The 23809-nt window shown below is 48.5% G+C and overlaps 2 protein-coding genes across 5 annotated transcripts; one reads left to right on the top strand and one right to left on the bottom strand.

Annotated features, from left to right (window-relative positions):
• Window positions 1-557: 557 nt before the first annotated feature.
• ZSCAN32 (zinc finger and SCAN domain containing 32) lies at window positions 558-14150 on the bottom strand. Of its 4 annotated transcripts, none has more exons than XM_081257047.1 (5): window positions 14099-14149; window positions 12066-12616; window positions 10585-10750; window positions 7781-7875; window positions 1935-2148 (listed from the first exon to the last, which is right to left on the bottom strand). In XM_081257047.1, the coding sequence occupies exons 2-5, from the start codon at window positions 12426-12428 to the stop codon at window positions 2080-2082; spliced, it is 693 nt and encodes a 230-aa protein (XP_081113173.1). In that variant the 5' UTR covers window positions 12429-12616; window positions 14099-14149; the 3' UTR covers window positions 1935-2079. The 4 variants fall into 4 exon arrangements, with proteins under 4 accessions (XP_081113171.1, XP_081113172.1, XP_081113173.1 ...); XM_081257048.1 differs by lacking the exon at window positions 1935-2148 and adding an exon at window positions 4173-4238 and having other exon boundaries at window positions 14099-14150; XM_081257045.1 differs by lacking the exon at window positions 7781-7875 and having other exon boundaries at window positions 558-2148.
• Window positions 14151-14317: 167 nt separating this feature from the next.
• Window positions 14318-23115, top strand: ZNF174 (zinc finger protein 174). The gene is made up of 3 exons (XM_081257049.1): window positions 14318-15603; window positions 16581-16803; window positions 19652-23115. Exons 1-3 carry the CDS (start codon window positions 15196-15198, stop codon window positions 20251-20253), a joined length of 1233 nt encoding a protein of 410 aa, XP_081113175.1. The 5' UTR covers window positions 14318-15195; the 3' UTR covers window positions 20254-23115.
• Window positions 23116-23809: the final 694 nt, after the last annotated feature.

Below are 23809 nucleotides of genomic sequence, written 5' to 3'. Positions count from 1 at the left end.
CTGAGGAAACACTGAAGTATATTTTTCTGTCCTGCCTTTGCTTCTCCTTTTCTAAATTAAAAAAAAATTTTTTTGGCTTTGAGGTAGAGTATACATTCTCCTTTGCTCATCTATAATTCCTCAAGAAGGCTTAAAGCAGAGACCATGACACTTGCTTTTCAACAAAGCTTAGGCAAGGTACTGACAACTTGCATGCACAGGCCAAGAACCATGGACAACTTACCCATCTTTCACCACATTTTATCATAGAGATTTCACAAAAGCTTAAACATCTATGCCTTGTTCTGGATCAGTAAGCTTTAATTTTGGCTCTTCATGCTCCTCACACCCAGGCTCCTTTTCACCTGTAGTCAGAGCCGCCTCCAGCCCCTGTGTTTTCCTTACTCCCCAACCCAACTGTATTCCTTCTCTCCCCATTTCCTGCCCCTTATTCCTTCTCTGCATGTCCTACTGTCCTGAAGCAGGTTCTACCCTTGGATCCTCTTGAGGACAGTGCAGGCTTCTGCATGAGAATAAAGTTTCTAATGGAGAAAATTACAACCAAAGGCTAAAGAAGTAGAGGGAGAAACACCTTTATTGTCAACAGAAGTGGTAATGGTTATAAGCTTGTAGAAAGTGTTAACTATAAGAGACAATAAACCAGGAGCTGGGGTGGAGGTGATGGTAAAATGAGGAATCTTACAAAGATTAACCTAGATGTTACCCTTGCTCTGAGATTATGTCACCAAGGGAAACAGATTTAATATTGCTCAGTGGCTTAACCTCTCCTTCCTTTCCTTTGTTCTTTCTTTGGTGGTGGCTGGATTACAGAGTAGTGATCTGCTCTGAAGTTAGCAGTAGTACCTAACAAACAATAGGTGCCAGAGGTCAGTTGTTGGTTTAGAATACATCCAGGCTGTTAACTTCTAGATGTGCTTCCCATGAGGGTGGAGAATTTCTTCTCTGACATGGCCCAGAAACAGTGCTCAGGCCACTAGCCCCGCCCCCCATTCTCTGTTGGGAACAGTCATACCCAGGTTTCCTGGCAGGACTTATGGATCCTGTAGCCTTGTCCCCTTCAAACAGAATTGAAATCGACAATGAGACAGGACCCAGGAGTCCCAGGCAGAGCCAGAAAGAGTTCAGCGTTCTTACCCTGATTCCTATTCCTGGACATGGTTCTTAAGATCCGGTGGTCAATAAACCTATAGCTAAGCTGGGGATTGCCCAGTAGAATTCTCCACAAGCAGAAGGAAGCGCCGAGAAACACATGTTGATGTAAGGAATTGATCCGTCGGGTTTCTTCCACACTCATAGCACATGCCTTCCTTTCTGGGATATGGGAACCTCTTCTGTGTGCACCCTCTGATGGTGGATGAGGGCAGGGATCTTAGTGAAGATTTTCTCACACTGAGAGCACTGGTAAGGCTTTTCCTGTGTGGGTTTTCTGGTGGGCACTCAAGTGGGAGCCATTGTTGAAGCTTTTCCCACACTGCTCACACTTGTATGGGCTCTCCCCAGTGTGGATTCGCCGGTGAGCGCTGAACTGGGAGCTGTTGTTGAATCTCTTTGCACAGACAGTGCACTGATAAGGCTTCTCCCCCGTGTGGGTCCTCTGGTGGACAATGAGGCTGGAGCTCTGGTTGAAGCTTTTCCCACATTCCCCACACTGGTAGGGTCTCTCCCCTGTGTGAGTTCTTAGGTGGGCAGTGAGGTTGGAGCGCTCGCTGAAGCCTTTCCCACACTCACTGCACTTGTGAGGCTTCTCTCCCGTGTGGATTCTCTGGTGTCGAACAAGATAAGAACTTCGGCTAAAGCTTTTCCCACATTCGTGACATTTAGAAGCTTTTTCCACTTTGGGGGCTGGCTGGTGGTGAGAGGGAGAACTCTGAGAGCAGTTTCTCCCACACAGGAAATGTGTACAGGCCTTTTCCCCAGTACGAAGTCTCTGGTGACTCATCCTCTTCTGGGATGGGGGTTTCTCCTCACTCTCCCCTGGAGAACATCTTCGTTGCCTTCTTGACACTGGAGCACCCGCCCAGCCTCTTTTTAGCTCAGAGTGCCAGAAGACTTCACTGGACTTTCTCTGAAAAGGCTTGTTCATTTCTGCTTCCTCTGTATCATCCCAGTTCCAATTCTCTTTTGTAATCCCGCTCTTGATCTCAGTACCTGCAAGAACAGAAATACATCAGACTGTCAGGACTTCCCTGGTGGTGCAGTGGTTAGGAATCCGCCTGCCAATGCAGGGGACACGGGTTCGAGCCCTGGTCCAGTAAGATCCCACATGCCACAGAACTAAGCCTTTGTGCCACAACTACTGAGCCTGCGCTCTAGAGCCCACGAGCCACAACTACTGAGCCCACGTGCCACAACTACTGAAGCCTGCGCGCCTAGAGCCTGTGCTCTGCAACGAGAAGTACCGCAACGAGAAGCCCGTGCACCACAATGAAGAGTAGCCCCCGCTCGCCACAACCAGAGAAAGCCTGTGTGCAGGAACAAAGACCCAACGCAGCCATAAATAAATAAATAAATAAATGTATGTATGTATGTGTGTATGTATGTTTTTTAAAAAAAAATACATCAGACTGTGGAGCAGGAAAACAATGGAATGAGGAAAGAATTACAACTAAACTACCTTTAAGAAGAAAAACTAACTGGAATTCTCATGTGATTCAGTCTTCTGCTAATTAAAAACCTAAGTTTTATTTTCCAATTGTAATATTTTTAAGCTCCAAATTATATGATCACAGGTAAATATACCCAAAACTCCATCCACCCACTTTGCTCCTACTGCACCTCTTTTTGGATGTTCTGACACAGTGACAAAATGAAGCGAGGAGTCAAGCTCTTTGTCATCTGTCTCAGTTCTTGAATGGCCTGGCTTCTGAGAAGAGTAACAAAAGGCCACCCCGGGTTCAACCATCTCAAACAGGAAGAAAGCAAGTTGCTGGGCATCTGGGAAGCCCAGGCTTAGATTTGAAAGGAGGGTCAGTGCTGGAGAAGGAGAGAGAGTCTGGGCTGGAGACCTGACTGGCCATCTATGGAAGCAAAGTGCAAATCCATGGGGAAAAATGACACGGACCCTGTGAAAGAGGCCAGCAAAGCAAAATCAGGGCTCTGAAGTACCAAGGAAGTAATCCTTAACCGTGAAAACCAAGACTCTCAGGCCTGTGTCAGGTCTACATCAAGATAATGACGAGGCCAGGAGCAGAATGGCTCTCTGGTGATGCTAGGCTAACGGCCCTAAGTGGACTTTCCCATGCTTTGACCAAGAGTCAAAGCCAAGAGTCTTACCACGTCTGTTTGGGAACAGGTCTGGCAGGCCAACCCTCCTAACCGCCTGGCCAGGATCCCTGAAATCCTCTTCCTCCCAGTCTTCACCATCCATGGTGGTACCTTCTCCAGCCTCTGTGGGCCCCCCATTCTGCTGACTCAGCTCTCTAGCCTCAACTTCCCTCTTGGCCAGGATCAGCACTGCTTGCCATAGTAGGTGCAGAGGCCCAGGGCTGGAAAGGGCATCAGTTTCCTCGTAAAAGATACAAGGCTCAGGCACATAGCCTCTCCTCATGTTGCGGGAACTCGACTGCAGGCTTTTGAACTTGGCGCGATGCTGCTCTGGGGTCTGCAGAAAGCTTTGCTCCTGGAGTTGTTCCACCAAGGCCCTGGAGATCTGGCTGTTCTGCTGATGGGTCTGGAGTTTTTCATAAAACTGAGAATTACTGAGAATGGCCAGGAGTGTCTTGGTCTCTTCATAGCCCCAGTGCACACTTGCTGCCAGGAGACAACTCAGTGATCAGAGCAGGGCGGACCGATACCGCAGTGCAGGGTTTTAGCAGCCCAGGAAGCCACATCCTAGTCTCTCAAATTATGCCATGCTGGCTACTGTCATTCCTGGGGAGATCTCACTGTGTGCTTGTTCCTAAAGCAACAACTTCCATTGAAATCCTCTCCAGCTGAGGAGGGGTTGTCAAGTCTTTACCGAAGCTTCTGCTTTTATTTCTCTTTATCCTGAATCCCACTAATTTCCCCTGAGAGATGATTCACGATAAGCCTCTGCTTGTCTCTCTCCAGGGTGGTGGGAATCTCTGAGGGTGAGTGGCCATATAAGACAACCTGGTGAACAGGGTAAGACTTGGATGGAAGCAAAGATTCACAAGAGAGAAGATCAGATGATAGGATACTTCTGCCAAGTCCCACCTCTGATGTCTGAGTCCCTCCTGATCTGGCTCCTGTACATCTGTTTATATCTCTTGTCATCCCTGTGTATGCAAGAAACTGAATTACTGCAGGTAGTGTCCCAAGGTGAGAATAAGTAGTAAAGGTCTGGGAAGAGCAGTTCAGGAAGGCTGGTTACTCAACATCACTCAGCACAGGCCCCTCAGGGGCTGCCCATCTGGGCCGGTGGCTGAGGGCTCATTTGTCTAGAGCCATCCCAGCAATTGCATTCTGATCACACCTGGTCATGATGCTCTGAAGGGCACGCAGCCTCTTCTCATCACCCTCTAGTCCACTCTGCTCCGAGCCACTGTCTTCTCATGCCTGGATTACTGCAGCGGCCGCCTACCTGGTCTTGACTCTCCTCTGGACCTCCTACAGTCTCTCTCAATCCAGCTGTCAGAGTGGGCCCCTCCTCTTCATTCAACTCAACTAACCTGTGTGAGTGCCAGCAGGCCAGTTTCTGAGAAATGCAACTGTCATATGACATGGACCTTGCCTTCAAGAAGACCACAGTCCTCCAAAGGTCTCCGTAACAAAACGGAGACACAAACACGTGTTTAAATAGAGTTAAGTGTCAAATAAATTGAAATTCTCAACGTGATCCTTTTAAAACTATTACTCCTCTGCTCAGAATCCTGCAAGGCTACCCCATTTCACACAGAAAAAGCCAGAGTCCTTACAAAGTCCTCTATGTAGGGCCTGAGGCCCTAGGTTACTGCTTCTCAAAGTATCTGTGAAGAACCAGGTTTTTTTGTTTTTCAAAATACACTGAATATGCAGTTAGATGGTGCAGCAATGTCAGATTGCTATAAAAGTTTCTAAATGCTTGCTCTCAATTTCACTCTCAGTAGTGCTGCCCCACGTGATCTGGTTCTGACCTCATTTATTACTCTCATCCCCTCTCAATCTGCACCAGGCACACTGGCCTCCTTGCCCAGGTTCCTCTGGCTCAGAGCCTTTGCACTGGTGATCCCCTCCGACTGTTATAGTCTCCCCAAAGAGCCACACAGTTCACCCCTTCTCCTTCACATCTCTACTCTAATGTCATTTTCTCAGTGAGGACTACCCTGACAACCCAAATTAAAAATGCAACCCACCCTCTGTCCCCACATGCTCCATCACTCTTATCCTGCCCCATTGCCCTGAAGCTACAATGGAACCTGATTCCCAGACTAAGAAGACAGCTCTCTGAATCCACACAGCGGCTCCAGCTAGGACATCACCCACCTTCCACAGAGAACACAGTGCTCCTTCCCCAGGCTAACATTAGCTTCATTCTTTTATGTTCAGTTAACAAAATCTAGATATAACACCTACTCACACAATTTACTTCTTAGGTCACAGAAACAGCCCAGGCTTTGGCTTTCCAATTTCACAACTCAAAAGAAAATCCCGGGCTTCCCTGGTGGCGCAGTGGTTGAGAGTCCGCCTGCCGATGCAGGGGACACGGGTTCGTGCCCCTATCCCGGAGGATCCCGCATGCCGCGGAGCGGCTGGGCCCGCGAGCCATGGCCGCGGAGCCTGTGTGTCCGGAGCCTGTGCTCCGCAACGGGAGAGGCCACGGCAGTGAGAGGCCCGCGTACAGCAAAAAAAAAAAAAAAAAAAAAAAAAAAAAAAAAAAAAAGAAAATCCCCTGGGTTACCAAGACAACATAATCGTTTAGGTACTGCTTTTCCCTGTGTGTAACCTGCAGGTGGCTGAGTGAATGGCTTTATGTTGGGTGTCCACTAGAGCCTTCATCCCAGCATTTCCCCAGCAGTGAGGGAACAGGAACCATCCTCAACTTACAGCTGGAAGACAAGGCACAAAGTGGGGGCATGGTTTGCTTATAGATGACAGTACCAGGACATGTGTGCCGAGAGGCCCTCACCCAAGTGGCTCTGGAGCTGGCTGTAGGTGTGGGGGCTCCAGTTTCCTGGACTGGCTGCTTCCTGTCAAATCTGTAGCTGTCTGAGCCTCCCACTGTGTCCTCGAGCCTCGCCTCTTTGTGCTTCCATGGCCCTTGGCTTGGCCCTTTGGCCTCAACAGCCCTGTCTGCCGAGCTCCTGGGAGAACTGGAGGAGCCCTGTGAGGCCGGCAAAGCTTCCTTCTCCTCCTGAAGGGCACAGGGTGCCTGGCTGCAGCCTCCCCTCCTTCGACAGTCACTGGCCCAGAGGCTCCTGAACTGGTTCATGCTGCTCCAGAGTCTGGTGGAAACCTCGTTCACACAAGAACTCCGCGACTTCCCCACATAGCTGGCTGCTCTGCTGGTGCTCCTGCAGTTTCTCATAAAACCGAGGCTGCTGAGAACAGACAGGAGAGTCCTGGTGTCCTTAGCCGCCCAGGGTGGGCCAGGCTCTGTCCCACTTGCTGTGTGGCTCTTGTGCTTCACCCTTGATTTCTTCTTCCCTGTTTGCTGGTGTCTCATGGGCTTTCACTCTAGTCTCCCTTGTGGAAGTCTTAGGCCTTTTCCTTGCCCTGCACCCCTGCGTATCTGGGGTCCCTGCGTGTTCTCTGATCCAGCCCAGGATGTCCTTCCGACCATGAATGAGCAACCCTGCACGTGGAGAGGCAGGGAGGAGACATCAAGGCTGCAGAGCATCTGTCTCTGAATCTGATGGTCGGGGAGGCTGCTCTGAGGAGGAGCAGCCCAGATGGGGCAAAACTGATTTGAAAAAAGGCAAGAGATCGGTCCAGAGACTCTGAAAAAGGGCTCTTTTTGCCTCCTGAAGGGCCTGGGCATAGAACTCGACTATCACGGTTGGCTTCTCTTGTCTTTCAGTCTCCTCTGCTCCCCAGGACCTATCACAGCTGTGTGTGTGAGCACAAGTTCACTCATCTCTCCCCTGGGCCCAGCACAGCCTGTGCCTCCCTAGCTGCTGTCTGTCTTTCCTCCCCCCTCATCCTCTGCCTCCCACATGCTCTGTCCCCACTGCTCCTGTCATGAGTCCGTGCTTTCCCCTCCTATCCCTCTGTCCCTCTCTGTGTCTTCCTTTCTTTGTGTCTCTTGTCGCCTCTCAGTATGTTCCTGTTCCTTCTTTCCCCCCACCCAACAGGCCCCCCACTGCCTCTCTCTCTCCTTTCCTCTTGGGTTCTTTTGTTCTCTGTCTCCAGACAACTGAACACATCCACTCTGGACCTAGAGGGAACGTGGATCCTTACCCAGCCAGGCGTTTCTGTCACTCTTCTGTGTAACATCCCTGTAGAGGGCCCTCTGTTCGGGGCCCAGGTGTATCTGCCCTTCCTGACAGAGGGATATAGCTCTGTCCTCACACGGGCTCGTCCCTGTAACAACACCGGGGTCTGCTGCTACTGATAAAATAGCACCGCTCTAGCTTGGGGTGGGGCAGAGACAGGACCATGGGTATCAGATCAGGGGCAAAGCAAGGCAGGGAGAGGTCAGGCCTCCAAGAGAAGGATCGGGATGGGTAAAGAGCCATATGATGATGTCACTGGACAGAACAAGGAAACAACCCAAGAGAAACTCAATGGACCACGTAAAAAATCTTTCCAGCATCTCCAGAAAAGAAGGGACTTTAGGCTGAGAGTGAGCGCACGATGAAAGGGGAACTTAAAGAGACAAAAAGTATCCACCATAGCTCACCTGGGCCGCAGCTATGTGGAGCACAGCACCTGTCTCCTGGTCTCCAAGACCCCTCCTCTGAGGAAGGTTCCTGGGAGCCTGCACAGTAAGCCAGGCTAGGGGAGAAAACAGCCACTGTTAGAGGGAGGTCTCCACATAACAGCCACAGAGCAGAGGTTGTGAGTGGGGTTCCCAGGCCAGCAGCCTCAGCAGTACCTGGGAGCTCATCAGAGATGCATATTCCTGGGCCCCACTGGGATATAATAAATCAGAAACTCTGGGGGTGAGGCCTGGGAATCTGTTTAACACACCCTCAGGTGAGTCTGATGCATAGTCAAGTTTCAGGACCACTGCCACAGCCAATGGCCTGTGTGTTAAGAAGTTCCTTTTACAAAAAAAAAAAAAAAGAGGGGCTTCCCTGGTGGCGCAGTGGTAGAGAGTCTGCCTGCCGATGCAGGGGACACGGGTTCGTGCCCTGGTCTGGGAAGATCCCACATGCCGTGGAGCAGCTGGGCCTGTGAGCCATGGCCGCTGAGCCTGTGCATCCGGAGCCTGTGCTCCGCAACGGGAGAGGCCACAAGAGTGAGAGGCCCGCGTACCGCAAAAAAAAAAAAAAAAAGAAGTTCCTTTTACCAGATCCCTCCTGACATAATAGCTTTAAAAAAAGGTTTTTTCATTCTAAAGAAATATGTGCATAGTATATTTTTAAAAAAATTTAATAGAATACTTGGGAGCAAGGGGAGGGAATGTCTCATTGCCCAACCACTCAGAGATGACTATAATGCTTTTTTTTTAAATTTATTTATCTAGTTTTTGGCTGTGCTGCGTCTTCGTTGCTATGCGCAGGCTTTTCTCTAGTTGCGGCGAGTGGGGCTACTCTTTGTTGTGGTATGTGGGCTTCTCATTGCAGTGGCTTCTCTTGTAGAGCACAGGCTCTAGGAGCACGGGCTTCAGTAGTTGTGGCACATGGGCTCAGTAGTTGTGGCTTGCAGGCTCGAGAGCACAGGCTCAGTAGTTGTGGCACACAGCCTTAGTTGCTCCGTGGCATGTGGGATCTTCCTGGACTAGGGCTCAAACCCTTGTCCCTTGCATTGGCAGGCGGATTCTTAACCACTGCGCCACCAGGGAAATCCCCTATAGTGCTCTTAAAAATACCATGGGAATTCAATTCTTTTTTTTTCAGACTCAAGATAATACATTCTTTTCCAGGTCCCCATCTTCAAGAATAGTACAAAGGAAATGGTATGTTTTGATGACTTATTAGTGGAACTTGATCCCTGGAGAGGTTTCACCACTTGGGAGCAGCCCGCAGGTACGGTGAGCTGAGGTTGCAGAACATGGAACACAGTGAGTCCTGCCCCCTTTACTCAGACCCCAAAGCCTCAGAAATCACACACCAAAGAGCACAGATGTTCCCAAGAATGAAAAGTAAATAAATTCTAAATGGCAAAGTTTTCTAACATATTGATAGTGTATTTACTTCACTTAAAAAATACAAAAGCAGGGGCTTCCCTGGTGGCGCAGTGGTTGAGAATCTGCCTGCTAATGCAGGGGACACGGGTTTGAGCCCTGGTCTGGGAGGATCCCACATGCCGTGGAGCAACTAGGCCCGTGAGCCACAACTACTGAGCCTGCGCGTATGGAGCCTGTGCTCCGCAACAAGAGAGGCCGCGACAGTGAGAGGCCCGCGCACCGCGATGAAGAGTGGCCCCCGCTTGCCACAACTAGAGAAAGCCCTCGCACAGAAACGAAGACCCAACACAGCAAAAATAAATAAATAAGTAAATAACTCCTACCCCCCCCCAAAAAAATACAAAAGCAAATAAACTCTTAAGACTGTTTCTCATTTCATCAACAGAAGCTTGCCTTTTTAAACAGCATGAAGACACAGTGCTTTTCTTTAGGATCTGAGTTACATAAAGATAAGGTGGCTTTAAAATAATTACTTAGAAACCTGTAAGGGCAGCTTTGAATTACGCAGAAAAGGCAGCAGTGACCTTTAGATAATCTAGAAATGTATGCAGCCAGAGTGCTTCACAGAAAGAGACTTATAAAGATAGAGCCTTGGTCTGTCTGCGCAATGGAATATTACTCAGCCCCAAAAACAAACCAAGTAGTGACACTTCGTAGGCTGGAAACATGATAAATGAGAGGGGCTAGAAACAAAAGGTCATATATTGTAGGATTCTATTTCTATGAAGTGTTCAGAACAGGCAAATACAAAGAGAGAGAATGAGGAGCTTAATGGGCATGGCGTTTATTTTGGGGAGGATGAAACTTTTGGAATGAGACAGAGGTGGTGACAGTACAACATTGTGACTGTACTAGATGCAACTGAATGGTTCACTTGAGATGGCTAATTTTACATTAGGTGATGAATTTGAGATCAATTAAATTTAATTAAATTTTTAATTAACCTTTTTCTAAAAAATTAGGACAAATTTTTTAAAAAGCACTGGAAGAAAGGAAAAACTAATAGGAGAAATGTATTTTGGAAGAGATTAAGCTGGATGGAAGGGGGTTATGTCTTCAAGTTCATGAAGAACCGCTCTGTAGAAGGTGAGGTAATTGTGCTCACCTTTAGTAACACCTGATTCAGAAGCAATAGAATTAAATTGTAATAAGACAGAATTAAGCTAACACATAAAGGATCTCCACCCACATTTTAAGTGCTAGTACCATCAACTATAATTTGAAAACTTGATTTTTGGATGTATCTCAAAGGCATTTAATCTGGAACCCAGGGGCCAACTTGAGCTCCGACCTGCATTTCCAAGAGATGACTGTCCCTCACGCCTTGGGGGAGGGCAGAGGCTTCTGCTTACCTTCTGACTGTCTCCACGGTCTCTGGGGTGAGCTCCGTGACCCCTTCACAGTCCATTCTTCTGGATGAGCCCCCTGTTTCAGGTGGGATCTCAGTGATTCTCTGGCTGCTCCCAAGGAGGCTGTCTCCTCGATGGGCATCTTCAAGTCCTTCCCAGATTCCGGGACCTGAGAACAGACCCCATCATCTGTCACTACAAATTCCTGTCTAAAGTGACAGAGGAGAGGTACTGAGAGGCAGCTGGGGTATCACCTCCCTTACTGCTTCTCATCTCCACTTCCTGCTCTCCTCTTCACCCCCGATGGGTTTCAAATAGCCGTTTTAACCATTACATTCCTGTACTGTTTTCATTCACATTAAGAGTGTGATCCTGAAATGGTGGTGGATAATAACGGAGAGATGGTCCACACAGAAATGGCAAGGGGAACGGGGACCAGGATGACTCTTAGCACAGAGGGATTCCCGCTCTGCTTAGGTCCCCTCTCCAAACTCTTAACTTCGTACATGTGCTCCACTGCCCTTCTCCATCCATCCTGGTTATTATTAACAGTCTCCAAACCATGGATATTAAATTAACTTCCCCCATTTCTAATGCATCAACACCATACTGCTTCCCCCTCCAAATTATGTCAAAACCTCTCAATCCTATGAAATTTCACCGACACCCCCTTCACCACTCTTCCTCCTACAGCTGGTGTGCACATCCGCCTCCTTGCTGGGAAACGCAAGCACATCCTGATCCAGCCATGCAGACTCAGGCACCAGCGGGCTGCTTCCTGCTCTGGCCACAGTCACGTTCAGGCTGGCACTCCTCTGACCCACACTCCTCCGTTACTTGTTGCCTCTCCCAGATTTCTGACCTGGATTTCAGCCGCCTTCTTCCCACAGAATCTCCCACAACTGAAGCCCTCATGTTTCTTTTCCTTCTCCTGTGCCTTTCACACACCCCTTCTCCCAAAATATACAAGACGTTACACTGAGTGGATCTCAGACCTAGTCCTTATCTCTACAAGTAGGTATTCTGTGAAACTCATCACTGTCCCAAACTGACCTCTTAATTCAGGCAGCAAGGACCGGCTCTAATACGACTTTGTTTAGTGTACAACACATGACACACTCCTTCAAGGAACCTTCTAGCAAGAGAGATTAGATTTAAATTCAACAACATCTCTAATTTTCCTGACCTGCTGAGTGAAGGATTGTTGTCCTTTTCCTCGCCTTGTTTTGGAGAGTGTTATCTCACTTTAATTAGTGACTCCAAGGTTTCAGTGAATATATGAATGTCTAAGTTATTTCAGCAAATGAGAAATTCTTCCCATAGACCAAGGGCATAGGACCAAGGCAGGATAGCTATTACTTTCTGGGCAGCAGACAGCTTCTGGCATTTCTCAGCTAAGCGCCTCTCCAGTAACTGGATTCTTGTGCTCCTCACACCAACTTCTTCATGACTAAAACCACAAGGTTCTGACTGCCTTTTCTCACCTCCTGCCCAGGTGCTCTCTGTACACCCTCAACCAGAGCCACAGCTTCGTCACCATTTTCTGGACACTGCTCCCTCACCCAGCTCTGGATCTTTTCTGGCAAGATGGTCAGAAACTGCTCCAAAACCAGCAGCTCCAGGATTTGCTCTTTTGAGTGTGTCTTAGGCCTCAGCCACTGACAACAGAGTTCCCAGAGTTTGCTAAAAGCTTCATGTGGACCAGCTACCTCCTGGTAGCAGAACTGCCGGAAGCGCTGGCGGGAAGCTTCATAGTCAGGGCCGTTGTTGTGCAGGGCTGATTTCTGTCCCTGTGTGGAGTCCTTGCTTGGGGACGGGTGTGCCTGGGAACTCATTATGGCAGCCATGGTTTGCTTCAAAGAACTGGCTCACTGGTTGCCACTTCCATCCTGCAGATCAGATTCCATCTCTTTTCTTATCACTGGGAAGCGGGTCTCCTGGATACCGGTGAAAAGTGTGTCTTTCTGGAATCAGAGACATGAGCGTTTCATAGACATGCAGACTCAGACGCACACTTGAAAAAGGCTCAGTGAGGCTGAAAAGAATCGAAAAAGACAGCATGAAACCATCCCATATTCCTCCACTCTAGTTCTTATGGTTTATTTCTATCCTTTTCCTTTACTCCCTCTTCAATCCAAGCCAAGGAGCCAAAGTACTAAAAATGTCAAAAAACAGTTTTCTCCCTAACCAAATTTCTGTGGATGAATTCCCCAAATTGTTCCTCAGTGTAGTCCAGCTGTTTCTTCTCGTGTTCCCCACGTGCCTGGGTCTTGTCTCTGCCCTCCCTACCCTCAGAAGCCTGGACCCAGCCTCCCAATTGCCACCTTTTCTTAAGGAGGGAAAAGTATTAATCTCTTCATCACTATCACACCCTCCTCCCTCCCACCACCACCACACACACAATGAGGATGAGAAATGATTGCTCTGGTTTGCTTTTATTTTCCAGCATTCCTTCCCACTTCTGACAGCAGCATCTTCTCCGTTTATGAAAAGGCCCCTCTCTGTTTCATTGTCTCTGGTGGGGCTGTTCATTACAGTACCCTTCCCCCAACCCCAGGACTCGGCAACTCACATAGGCTGGGCCTGTCAAAATTCTCTGGGATTTTACCTACAGTTGGGGTGAAAAAAGTTGCGAATTTCCTGGAAATTGCTAAATTCGGTGGATGTAAGACTGGAGCTTTCTGCATTTAATGTCCCACTCTCCATTCCATTCTTTCTCCTCCAGAGGCCTGAGTCTCTTTTACAGGAGTAAAGAAATTACTTTTAAAAACATGGATTCAGGTTGCCTTTCTTACAAAGTACTTAAACTGCCTTCACTTGTATTCTCTTTACATTTCATTGAGGCAGGAGGGGCTAGAAATAGAGAAAGCAAAGGCATTACTGTGAACAGTCCTTTTTAACGAAAAAGGAGCATCACAGAGCATAGTTTCTCAGCAGCAAGGCCAGGACTAGAACCTGTACTCTTTTCCTTACACATTTTCAGAAATCCCACACCTCCTCTGGATGAAGAATAATTTAATGAGCGCTCTCCTAGTTACATGCAGAAGGCGGAGCCTGCACTCCTCTTGACCCCTAATATCCCATTCATCGTTAATTTTAAAATACTCCTCTCTCAAATATGTGTTTCTCTCTGGCGACAACCCAAACACTCAGCAGAAAGCAGGATGAGGATGGGGAGTCGGGCTGATTCACTTTTCATCCGGCAAGGATGCCCTGAGTACTCCAGTGCACTCGGTGCTAGGGTTAGGTCCTGTGGCTGAAGTGGACTAGGAAACTAGTCCGCGGGCTCCCGCTCCCGTCTCCCGGGGGTGAGACGGGCAGGGCCACAGGCCGGAGAGAGTCCGCGCTGGGGCACAGGGATCGGGACAGCCCTGGCCGGCTCGGGTGGGCCGGGGCGAGGGGCCGCGGCACAGGAGGGTGACCGCCGAGCGTGCGAGGGGCGCCCTGACCTGGCCCAACTGCCTCTGAGAAGACTGCCAGCAGCAAGCCCCCGGCCGCCAAGAAGCGAAGCACTCACCGGACGCACTCACTCGCAACTCCCCAAACTCGCTCGGCTGCCGGGCCGGAAGTCAGCACCGCGAGCCCCCGTGCGGATCCGCCCACTGCGCTTGCTCGCGAGTCTTGCCAGCGGACTACAACTCCCGGAGTGCACTGCGACGGCGGGGCGCCGTTCTCGCCAGCCTCGGCAGACCCAACAGCCGATAGATGAGAGAGAACGCCCCCGAAGAGCCAATCCCTCTGCGGAGGAGGCGCGCTCTCCCGTGGCACAGTTTCGCGGCAGCCTGTGGGAGTGTCCGCGACTAGCGGCTTCTGCCCCGCCCCCAGCCTTGGCTCCTGGGTTCTGGGTCCCGGGTCCCCAGAGAGGTGAGTCGGCTGCAGGTGGGCGTGTGGAGCGGGGCTGTCGGCGGTGCTGCCGTCGCAGGCGCCACCCCCGGCTCGCACCCGGCCACGTAGTTGAGCCGCGCGCCAGAGTGCTGCAGCTTCGCCAAGCCCCCGGCCAGCTGGGGCGCGGAGTCGGAGCCGGGCGCCCTCGGAGGCCGGAGCGGCTGGGCCTCGGAGCCTCGGGGGTGAGCAGCCGCCGCGCCTCCGTGTACCTTGCTCGCTAGCAGGAGGTTTCCGCTAACTCACAAGCCCCAGCGTGCGCCGTGGCCTGCCTGGGCTCGCCCTGTAGCGCCCGGCGAGATGCTGGAGGTCGGCCTGTGGAGGATGCGGGGGAGCTGGTGCAGGCTACCTGGATGACAGCCTGAACTTTTCCCAGGGATTCCTGCCAGCCCATTAGGTCACGTTGCGCATTTTCCTCTGAGATCTCTTGTGCTTGCCGCTGAAATAAAAGCGGTATTTCCCCCAGTTTCCTTTTAGGACATTATGACTTTTCTCCTTTGCAAGACAGTTCAAGAAACTGGCAGAAAAACAAACTCTTCCCACTCTCAGGGACTGTGTTGTCTTCAGGAGTTTGGGGTCAAGTCCAGCGAATGAGGAGGCTCTGTTTGCATCCTTTCCTCTCCAGTATCCTCAGAGGAGCTTCGTTTCTAACATCTTTCTAGCATTCAGGGCCATGATCCCGAAGCCTTGAGCTGTTTACAAGGAGAGAGAAGCTGTCTCCTGAGCCCCAAAATGGCGGCTAAGATGGAGATAACTTTGAGCTCGCAGTCCCACATTCAGGCTTCCTCCAAGCAAGAGAGACATATAATAGCAAAACTAGAAGAAAAACGGGAGCCCGCTCTGCAAAAAGACTGGCCCGATCCTGAGCTCTCCCGCCAGAGTTTTAGACGGTTTTGTTATCAAGAGGTGTCTGGACCCCAAGAGGCGCTCTCCCGTCTCCGGCAGCTCTGCCGTCAGTGGCTGCAGCCTGAGGTGCACACCAAGGAGCAGATTTTGGAGCTGCTGGTGCTGGAGCAGTTTCTGAACATCCTGCCTCCGGAGATCCAGGCTCGGGCCAGGCATCAATGTCCAATGAGCAGCAAGGAGATCGTGACCCTGGTGGAAGATTTTTACAGAGCAGCCAAGGGACCAAAGCAGTGGGTAAGGAGGGTACTTTCTGTGGTCCCCAGGATTTCTTTTTCATCTGGTTAGTGTTTGGTTCCTGGACCCCTCCCTAGATAGAGTCCAGAATTTCAAACGTTGCTTCTGGCCTCTATTTGGAACCCTCCTCCCCGCACCCTCCTAGGGAGATGTAACAGGTTTTCAGAAAACCCAGCCACAGGCATTCCAGTGAGAAAGTAGAGGATCAAGTAAGGCTCTTGAAACTTTGCTGACAGGTCTCCCCTGACCCTTTCTTTTTGAAGTTTTTCTACAGTCAGGATTCATAGCAGACAGGGTCATTCTACTGGATCGGAATTTGATTTGGGGAGAACTTTATTAGACCTTGTCCGAAGTGTCTTGCATATTGCCTTTAGATCAGGAAACTCCAGCTCAATTGGCTAGTATTCCTTCCAAATCCCACCCCCAAGTCAGACCGCAGTAGGGACCTAGGGAGGAAGCAAACAATCATGTGCTTTGGTGAACGGAAGCAGTTAGGGAACAGGGGTAGGGCAATCCTCTTACTACTGAGATCTCTTTACCAGGAGAGCCTTGGGCAGAACAATTTATAGGTAAGGGTGGTTTTTAATGGCCCCCACTCTACTGCTTTCCGATCCTACAGGGCTTGTTTCCAGCAGAAGCAGGGAGGCAAGTGAGCATAGGGTAGGAACCTGCTGGGTGGGTGTCATGGCTGACCCTGATATATTTGTGCCTGCTCTCTGATGACTTTGACTCCAGGCCTTGAGAAAGCCCCAAGCTTTAAGGACAGGAAGTATCGGCTGATTTGAAGCAGCCTCCTTTCGGTCATTCTGCACGTCCTTCCCTTGCTTCCTTTGAGTTTCAGCATTCTCTCTCAAGGTTGACCCCCAGGCCATTATCAGAAATTTCCAGGGAAAAACAGTCATTACAGAGCAGTGAGAGGTCAAGCTGCCCTCAGACAGTCCTTGAGTTGTGCTCTAATGCATGGGCCTTGTTCCTAGGTGGCTGTTTGTATGGAGGGCCAGAAGGTGCTCTTGGAGAAAACTGGATCCCAGCTTGGAGAACAGGAACTGCCAGACTTTCAACTGCAAACTCCTAGCAGATATCCCAGGGAGAGCTCTCTGGAGGAGACGTCCCAGGCAGGATCTCAGGATCAGCGGAGCCCCCGTCATTGGGAAAAATCCCTGCTCCTCCAGGACCCAACCCCCAAATTGGCTGAGACAGGTAAACACTCAGTGCCTCTTCTCTCCCTCTCATCATCCCTTTATCTCCATCAAAGCACTTCATGGTTCTAAAAAGCCATAGACCAGGTATTGGGCTTTTTTTCAATATTGTATGTGATAGTAGATCTTTATTCTCCAACAAATTTCACTAATTAGAATGATAGTGTTACTAAAGTGTGCTTTTATCATTTTCTGTTCATGACTATTTGAGAATCCAGTGCACAGGATTATTCTAGTGCCTACTTTTCTGTCCCTTTCAGAGCTACTTATAGTGAAGACAAATCCAAATATGACCACTGATGAACTTCCATTCAAGCTGTGGCTGAGTTTTGTCACTTAAAATGGTCCCATGTTTAGAAGGGACCTAAACAAGATTCTGCTAATTAAAGAAAAAAACCCTCTCCGTTTTATGTCCTGCCTCTTTCTCCTCCTGTGACATTGTCTGTGTCCATTTCCTTATCTGTCTCTGGTACAATGCCAGTATAATTGCTGGCCCTGCTCTACACAGTCCTGTGGTCTCTCTGACTGAATGAAAGTGACACTTTGGCCAGTCTAGGTGATGTGAATACAGTATATGGTCAACAGGTTAGAAAAGAAGGTTACAAGAAAGCTAGATTCCTTAAGATTTGCTACATTCAGCAAAACACTTTGATTTCATTATTCTCAAAACTCATGAATGGAGAAGACCTAGGGCATCCAGCAGGAAAGCACTGTGGCCCTGGCTGAGGTGCTGCCCCATAACCTACGGCCTTCATGGCCCTAAAGAAAGTGGACCACACGTACTCCCTTCTTCTGCCTCAGCAGAGGCAGCTGGGTGTGCATGCTGTCTCCATTTCCTTTTATTTGATTCCAGAGAGGGTGGAGTCTCATGCTCAAGGTTCCTCCATGTTGTAGCATGTGTCGGTACTTCATTCCTTTTTATGGCTGAATAATATTCCACTCTGTGGACATTTCATCTGTTTATCAGTTGATGGACACTTGGGTTGTTTCCACTTGTTGGCTGTTATGAATAGTGCTGCTGTTAACAGTTGTGTACAAGTTTTCGTGTGGATGTCTGTTTTCATTTCTCTTGGGTGTACACCCAGGAGTGGAAATGCTGGGTCCTATGGTAACTCACTGTTTAACCTTTTGAGGTTGGACTTTTCCAAAGTGGCTGCACCATTTTACATTCAGCAGTCTATGAGGATTCCAGTTTCTCTACATCCCTGTTGACACTTGTTATGTTTTGTCCTTTTTATTGCATCCATCATATTAGGCATGAAGTGGTATCTCATGGAGGTTTTGAGTTATTTCCCTAATGACTGATGATGTTGAGCATCTTTTCATGTGCCTGTTGGCCAATTGTGTATCTCCTTTGTAGAAATGTCTATTCAGATCCTTTGCTCATTTTTTTTAAATTTATTTATTTATTTATTTTTGGCTGCGTTGGGTCTTCATTGCTGTGCATGGGCTTTCTCCAGTTGCAGTGGGCGGGGGGTACTCTTCGTTGTAGTGTCCGGGCTTCTCATTGCTGTGGCTTCTCTTGTTGCAGAGCACGGGCTCTAGGCATGCAGGCTTCAGTAGTTGTGGCTCGCGGGCTTAGTTGCTCCACGGCATGTGGGATCTTCCTGGACCAGGGCTCAAACCCATGTCCCCTACATTGGCAAGTGGATTCTTAACCACTGCGCCACCAGGGAAGTCCCCTTTGCTCATTTTTAAACTGGGTTGGTCTTTTTATTGTTGTAAGAGTTCTTTGTATAATCTGGATACTAGACCCTTATGTATAATTTGCAAATATTTTCTCCCATTATGTGGGTTATCTTTTCACTTCCTTGATAGTATCCTTTGAAGCACAAATGTTTTGGATGTTGAGGAGGTCCAATTTATCTTATTGTTTGCTTGTGCTTTTGGTAACATATCGAAAATACTATTGCCTAATCCACCAACACAAAGGTTTACACCTTTGTTCTGTTCAAAGAGAGATAGGTTTAGCTCTTACATTTAGGTCTTTGATCCATTTTGAGTTAATTTTTGTATGTGTCGTGAGTCGGGGTCCAACTTCATTCTTTTGTATGTAGAAATCTAGTTGTTCAGCACCACTTGTTGAAAAGACTATTCTTTACTCCATTGAATTATCATGACAACCTTGTTGAAGAGCAGTTGACCATAATTGTGTGGGCTGCTTTTTAAATCTGAATTTAAATTAAAGTTAAATAAAATTAAAAATTCAGTTTCTCAGTCACACAAGCCACATTTCAAGTACTCAGTAGCCACATGTGGCTAGTGGCTGCCATACTGAATAGATCTTCCACACGGCAGGAATCCTGTTGGATAAAAGCACTGTTGTGGAGTTTCCGTAATTAGGGTGCATGTCTGGCCCATATCCCAATTTCCAATCACATATGCTGTCTGTCAACTTCATAATGGAAGAAAATACCACACTCACTGGATTTACCATTATTTGAAGAGAGAGTGGTGGTCAGTGTCCATGTAAGTGAGGGTATATTTGCAATGTTGAAATTTCTGATGGGTTTGCTTTTCCCTATTTCTCCTTTCTTAAACCTTTCCCCAAAGGTAGGAAGGCGGGAGGGGTTGGAGAACTTGTTTCCTAACTTTAGTACACATCAGAATCACCCCAGCTTCCCCCTGTTAACTGCAGACTTCCAGGTTCCATCCCCCAGAGATTCTAACTCAGCAGCCTTGGGGGAGCAGGGGCAGCCTGCTTGGTGGACAGCTGCCCCAGATGAGTCTAATGCAAGTTGCCAAGTGGAGAACAGCACTTTGAGAAACTTTGCCGTGTATCTCATAGCTCTTTTGCTTGGGTTCTTTCTTCGAAGCCCAGAAATGAAACATATTCTTTATAATTATAGAGGCCTCCAGAATGAAAAGTGACAACAAGGAAAATCCACAGCAGGAGGGAGCTAAAGGAGCAAAGCCATGCACGTTGTCAGTGGGCAGGCCCAAAGGGAATGGTCTGCAGAGCCCCGAACCCAGGGGGGCGACTGTGAGTGAGCCCCGGTTGTCACGGAGGCAGGTCAGCCCCCCACGCGCTCAAAAGCCATTTGCTCACTACCAGAGACATTGCAGGGAACTGGAATACATCAGCAGCCCCCTGAAGAGCCACGCACTGAGAGAGCTGAAGAAAAGCAAGGGAAGCAAAAGAAACCTGAGCAGCCGTTTGCAACGTCTTGGTCACCAGCCGACCCGCTCAGCGAAGAAACCTTACAAATGTGATGACTGTGGGAAAAGCTTCACGTGGAATTCAGAGCTGAAAAGACACAAGCGAGTCCACACAGGGGAGAGGCCCTACACGTGCGGAGAGTGTGGGAACTGCTTCGGGCGGCAGTCCACCCTGAAGCTGCACCAGAGGATCCACACTGGAGAGAAGCCCTACCAGTGTGGCCAGTGTGGGAAAAGCTTTCGCCAGAGCTCAAACCTTCACCAGCATCACAGACTCCACCATGGGGACTGAAAGCAGGGCTGGGTCCTCTCTGTTCAGAAGAAGGTACTTGCATTTCTCCTTCCCCTCGCTTGCATGTAAATCACAAAGACGTCTGCGTGACTTACAAGGAAGAAAGCAAGAGACCCCTGAGGAGTGATGGCGCCCGTCGAGCTGGTGAGGCGTCGGTCGGGAAGAGGCTGACGGGGGACTTGATCGTGCACGGGGTCGTGTACGATGATGGGGGAAGAGATGGCAGGTCTAGGCATTGGGTCAGAGAGCACCGGGGTGTCTGTTGGAGAGTGGGGAGTCACTACTGAGGGAGAATCAGGACGATCCTGCAGATGTGCCCCACACCTTGATGTTAAATCTCCCCCTGCTGCTTTATTTATCCTCTAAATCTGTTCAAGGATAAATCCTATATATAGTTATGCGTTTGCTGTCATACCAGACAATCTTTATCATTGCACACACTCCTTTAATAAAGATGAGTGATCTGCAAGAATTTCAAGGCAGAAGTTCATTGGAATGTAAATCCCCTAATATTCTTCCTGTCATTCCTGGCTCTTCATAACGAAGGACACATGAAGTGGGAGTATGGACATGTTTGTGTGAGGAGGGGGTCTCCAAGTATTAGTGCTTTTACCAAATAAATACACATATACACACACTAAAGGTTCTTTTTATATCAAAGCACCTTTGATTTGGTAAAAGAAAAATCACAGCTGCTGCAACCGCCCACCCATAGTGATAAGGAAAAGCTACAAGAAGCAAGACTGCTAAGACAGCAAAGGGAATCCTTCCTACTTTCCTTTCTCACTTAGGCCAGTAGCTTTAAGAATAACAAAATGCTTGGGGTGATGAAAATATACTAAAACTGAATTATTTCAGAACAAGTACCCCAAACCATTGAAACATTCATTAATTTTATGGTATGTAAGTTATACCTCAAAGAAGTTTCTAAAAATGACAAAATGTATTTATCTAAAATGTTAAAGTTCTAGAACTAGGCCTGAGAGATCATCTAATCCCACCCCTCATTCTCTCAAAATGAAAATTATAACCCAATCAGTATACAATTCTTAGTCACACAGTATACAATTCTTAGTCACACTTAGTGGATATCCCAGTTTAGAGAAGACTTTTGGTAGGTGGGTGCAGTATGTCAAGCAGGAAACAGGTGCAGGTAGCGTTCTTCCTAAAGCATCAGTATCATCAGGTCACTGCTGGCCACCTCAGGGCTATGGTTGTGCTATTGTGTCCCCCCAACCAAGGATCTCAGGTTCCTCTGACCACAGAGGGACAGGTGCTCACATGGGCAGCCCTGTCCCCCAGGTCTTTGCACACACTGTTCCCTTTGCCCTTAGGACCCGCCACCCCCACTCCCTCTCGCATCTCACAAGAGTTGCCAGCTCTGCAAAGCCTCCTCTGACAAGTTCTAGGCAGAGGTAGACTTCACCAGTGGCGCTCAACCTGGTAGCAGATTCGCCCCCTAGAGGATATTTGGGAATGTCTGAAAACACCGTTGGTTGTTAGGACTTGGGGGAAGGGAGCATAGCTCCTGGCCTCTGGTAGGTACAGACCAAGGATGTAGCTAAACATCCTGCAGTGCACAGGACAGCCCCAAAACAGTTATCTGTTCCAAATGTCAGTAGTACCAAGGTGGGGGAACTGTGCTATATATGTTAAAAGCTCTTTAAGGACAGAACCTTGATCTTCCATCACTTTAGCTTTAGAACTTAGCCCACACCCAGCCAGGAGAAATAGGTGTTCAGTAATTGAAGAGTTGAGGGCCCCTGCTTCACCCTGGGGCCCATTCCTGCCTGAATTGGAGATCCCGGTGGCAGTCATTGAATGCAGTGGACAAAACCTCGCATCTTTTGGGCAGAGAGAGACTTAATGGGAGCCCAGTGGCCTGCTTCCTGGTATTTGGTGGCCCTTCAGAATCTAATCCAAGGTCCCTTTCCCAACAATTATGTTAGATGTTAGAAGAGTTTATCTTTATTGTTAGGCCTGCCCGTTATCTCACTCCTGTCCCCTGCCTCTCACCGGTCAGAGCCTCCTGATTCCTTATTCTGTTACCACCTTTTTTTCTCCAGGCCAGTTTCACTGTTGTTTCTTAGTAACTTCCCTAATTATATTTACATCTGTATTAGTTTCCTCTTGGTGCTGTAACAGATGACCACAAACTTAGTTGCTTAAAACAACACAAATGTCTTCTCTTATAGTTCCTGAGGTCAGAAGTCCGAAATCAGCTTCACTGAGTAGAAGTCAAGGTGTCAGGTGGGCGGGTTCCTTTGGAGGCTCTGAGGGGTGAATCCGTTTCCTCGCCTTTTTCAACTTCTAGCGGCTGCTGGCATTCCTTGGCTTGTGGCCCCTCCCTCCATCTTCAAAGTGCGCCCCTCCCTCCATCCTCAAAATGCATCCCTCCAATCTCTGTCATCACGTCACCTTCTCTTCTGACTCTGATCCTCCAGCCTCCCTCTTAGGAGGACCTTTATGATTATATTGGGCTCACCCAGATAATCTGAGATATCTCCCCATCTCTAGATCCTTAACACACCTGCAAAATCCCTTTTGCCATATAAGGGAACATTCACAGGTTCCAGGGATTAGGATGTGGACCCCTTTGGCGGGGACTGTGATTCAGCCGACCACATCCATCTAGTGAATCAATTCGGTTAGTCAAAGACGATCTCTCCTAAAAGCAAAGGAACATAGATTTCCACTTTCCTTAGATTTGGGACAGGAAATCTCTCTTAAAATGAGAGCTTTGTTTACGTGGTATGTTTTGAAGAACCCGTGTGCGTGTGTTTTCTGTTTCCTGATTATGAAATTAATAATTGCTGAATCTTAATGTCTTTGGGTACCTGTTCAACTGCGGGCCTTGAATAAACGTGACAAAATCACCACTCGGAGTATCACTCACTCCCAAAAGGTTTTCAAGCCTGTGCTGCTGCTGCCTCCCCCAGCCCAGTTTTCCTTTGACAGGTGAGGAGTGCCCGTGAGGGTCTGAAGTCCTGGTAGAAGGCCCCTGGGCACTCAGCCACATTTGCTGGTCTGTACTCACTTCTTCAACTGTGGGAGTCCCCATGTGTGGTTCCACCAGAGGGTCTCAGCACAAAACATTGACGTGCTGACTTACAATCGGCTACCCCATATTAGAAAATAACCTCTCTCCTTTTGTGTGCAGGCTTTACCCACGCAGCGGTCTGTTAAGTGTCACCATGTTTTCTGAGTTGGCCCTGTACTCACCCGTGTGGGGGTGGGATGATTCCTACCGTGGTTATTTGGTCCCTAGCTTACCCCAGGAGACAGGGAGAGGGGAAGATTGCATGCATATGTGAGGGATCTGGACCTCGCAGATTTCTCTGAAAAGCATTTTCCATCTACAGCAGATAAGGGCTTGTAAAACCTGTCCCATGATACCGTTACTGCTCCCAACAAAATTAACAACTCCCAAATACCATCTGATAGATAGAGTTGAAACTTCCCCCAGATATTTCTAAAACCAAAATGCTATTTTTTACAACTTTATTGAGGTATAGTTCACATATAAAATGTATCCATTTAAAGTGTACAGTTTTTT

Source organism: Mesoplodon bidens (assembly GCF_964165515.1).
Source record: "Mesoplodon bidens genome assembly, chromosome: 15".
Lineage (NCBI taxonomy): Eukaryota > Metazoa > Chordata > Mammalia > Artiodactyla > Ziphiidae > Mesoplodon > Mesoplodon bidens.
The sequence above is the reverse complement of the archived record's forward strand: the minus strand, read 5'-3'. Positions and strand labels throughout refer to the sequence as shown.

Excerpts from the sequence above, each read along its gene's own strand:
- ZSCAN32 (XM_081257045.1), bottom strand. The coding sequence starts at position 12,428 with ATGGCTGCCATAATGAGTTCCCAGGCACACCCGTCCCCAAGCAAGGAC. Across the intron at positions 10,751-12,065 it reads AGAGAGCACCTGGGCAGGAG|GTCCCGGAATCTGGGAAGGA; the intron begins GTGAGAAAAGGC and ends GTCTGTTCTCAG. Across the intron at positions 2,149-10,584 it reads ACCGTGGAGACAGTCAGAAG|GTACTGAGATCAAGAGCGGG; the intron begins GTAAGCAGAAGC and ends CTGTTCTTGCAG.
- ZNF174 (XM_081257049.1), top strand. The coding sequence starts at position 15,196 with ATGGCGGCTAAGATGGAGATAACTTTGAGCTCGCAGTCCCACATTCAG. Across the intron at positions 15,604-16,580 it reads CCAAGGGACCAAAGCAGTGG|GTGGCTGTTTGTATGGAGGG; the intron begins GTAAGGAGGGTA and ends CCTTGTTCCTAG. Across the intron at positions 16,804-19,651 it reads CCCCAAATTGGCTGAGACAG|AGGCCTCCAGAATGAAAAGT; the intron begins GTAAACACTCAG and ends TTATAATTATAG.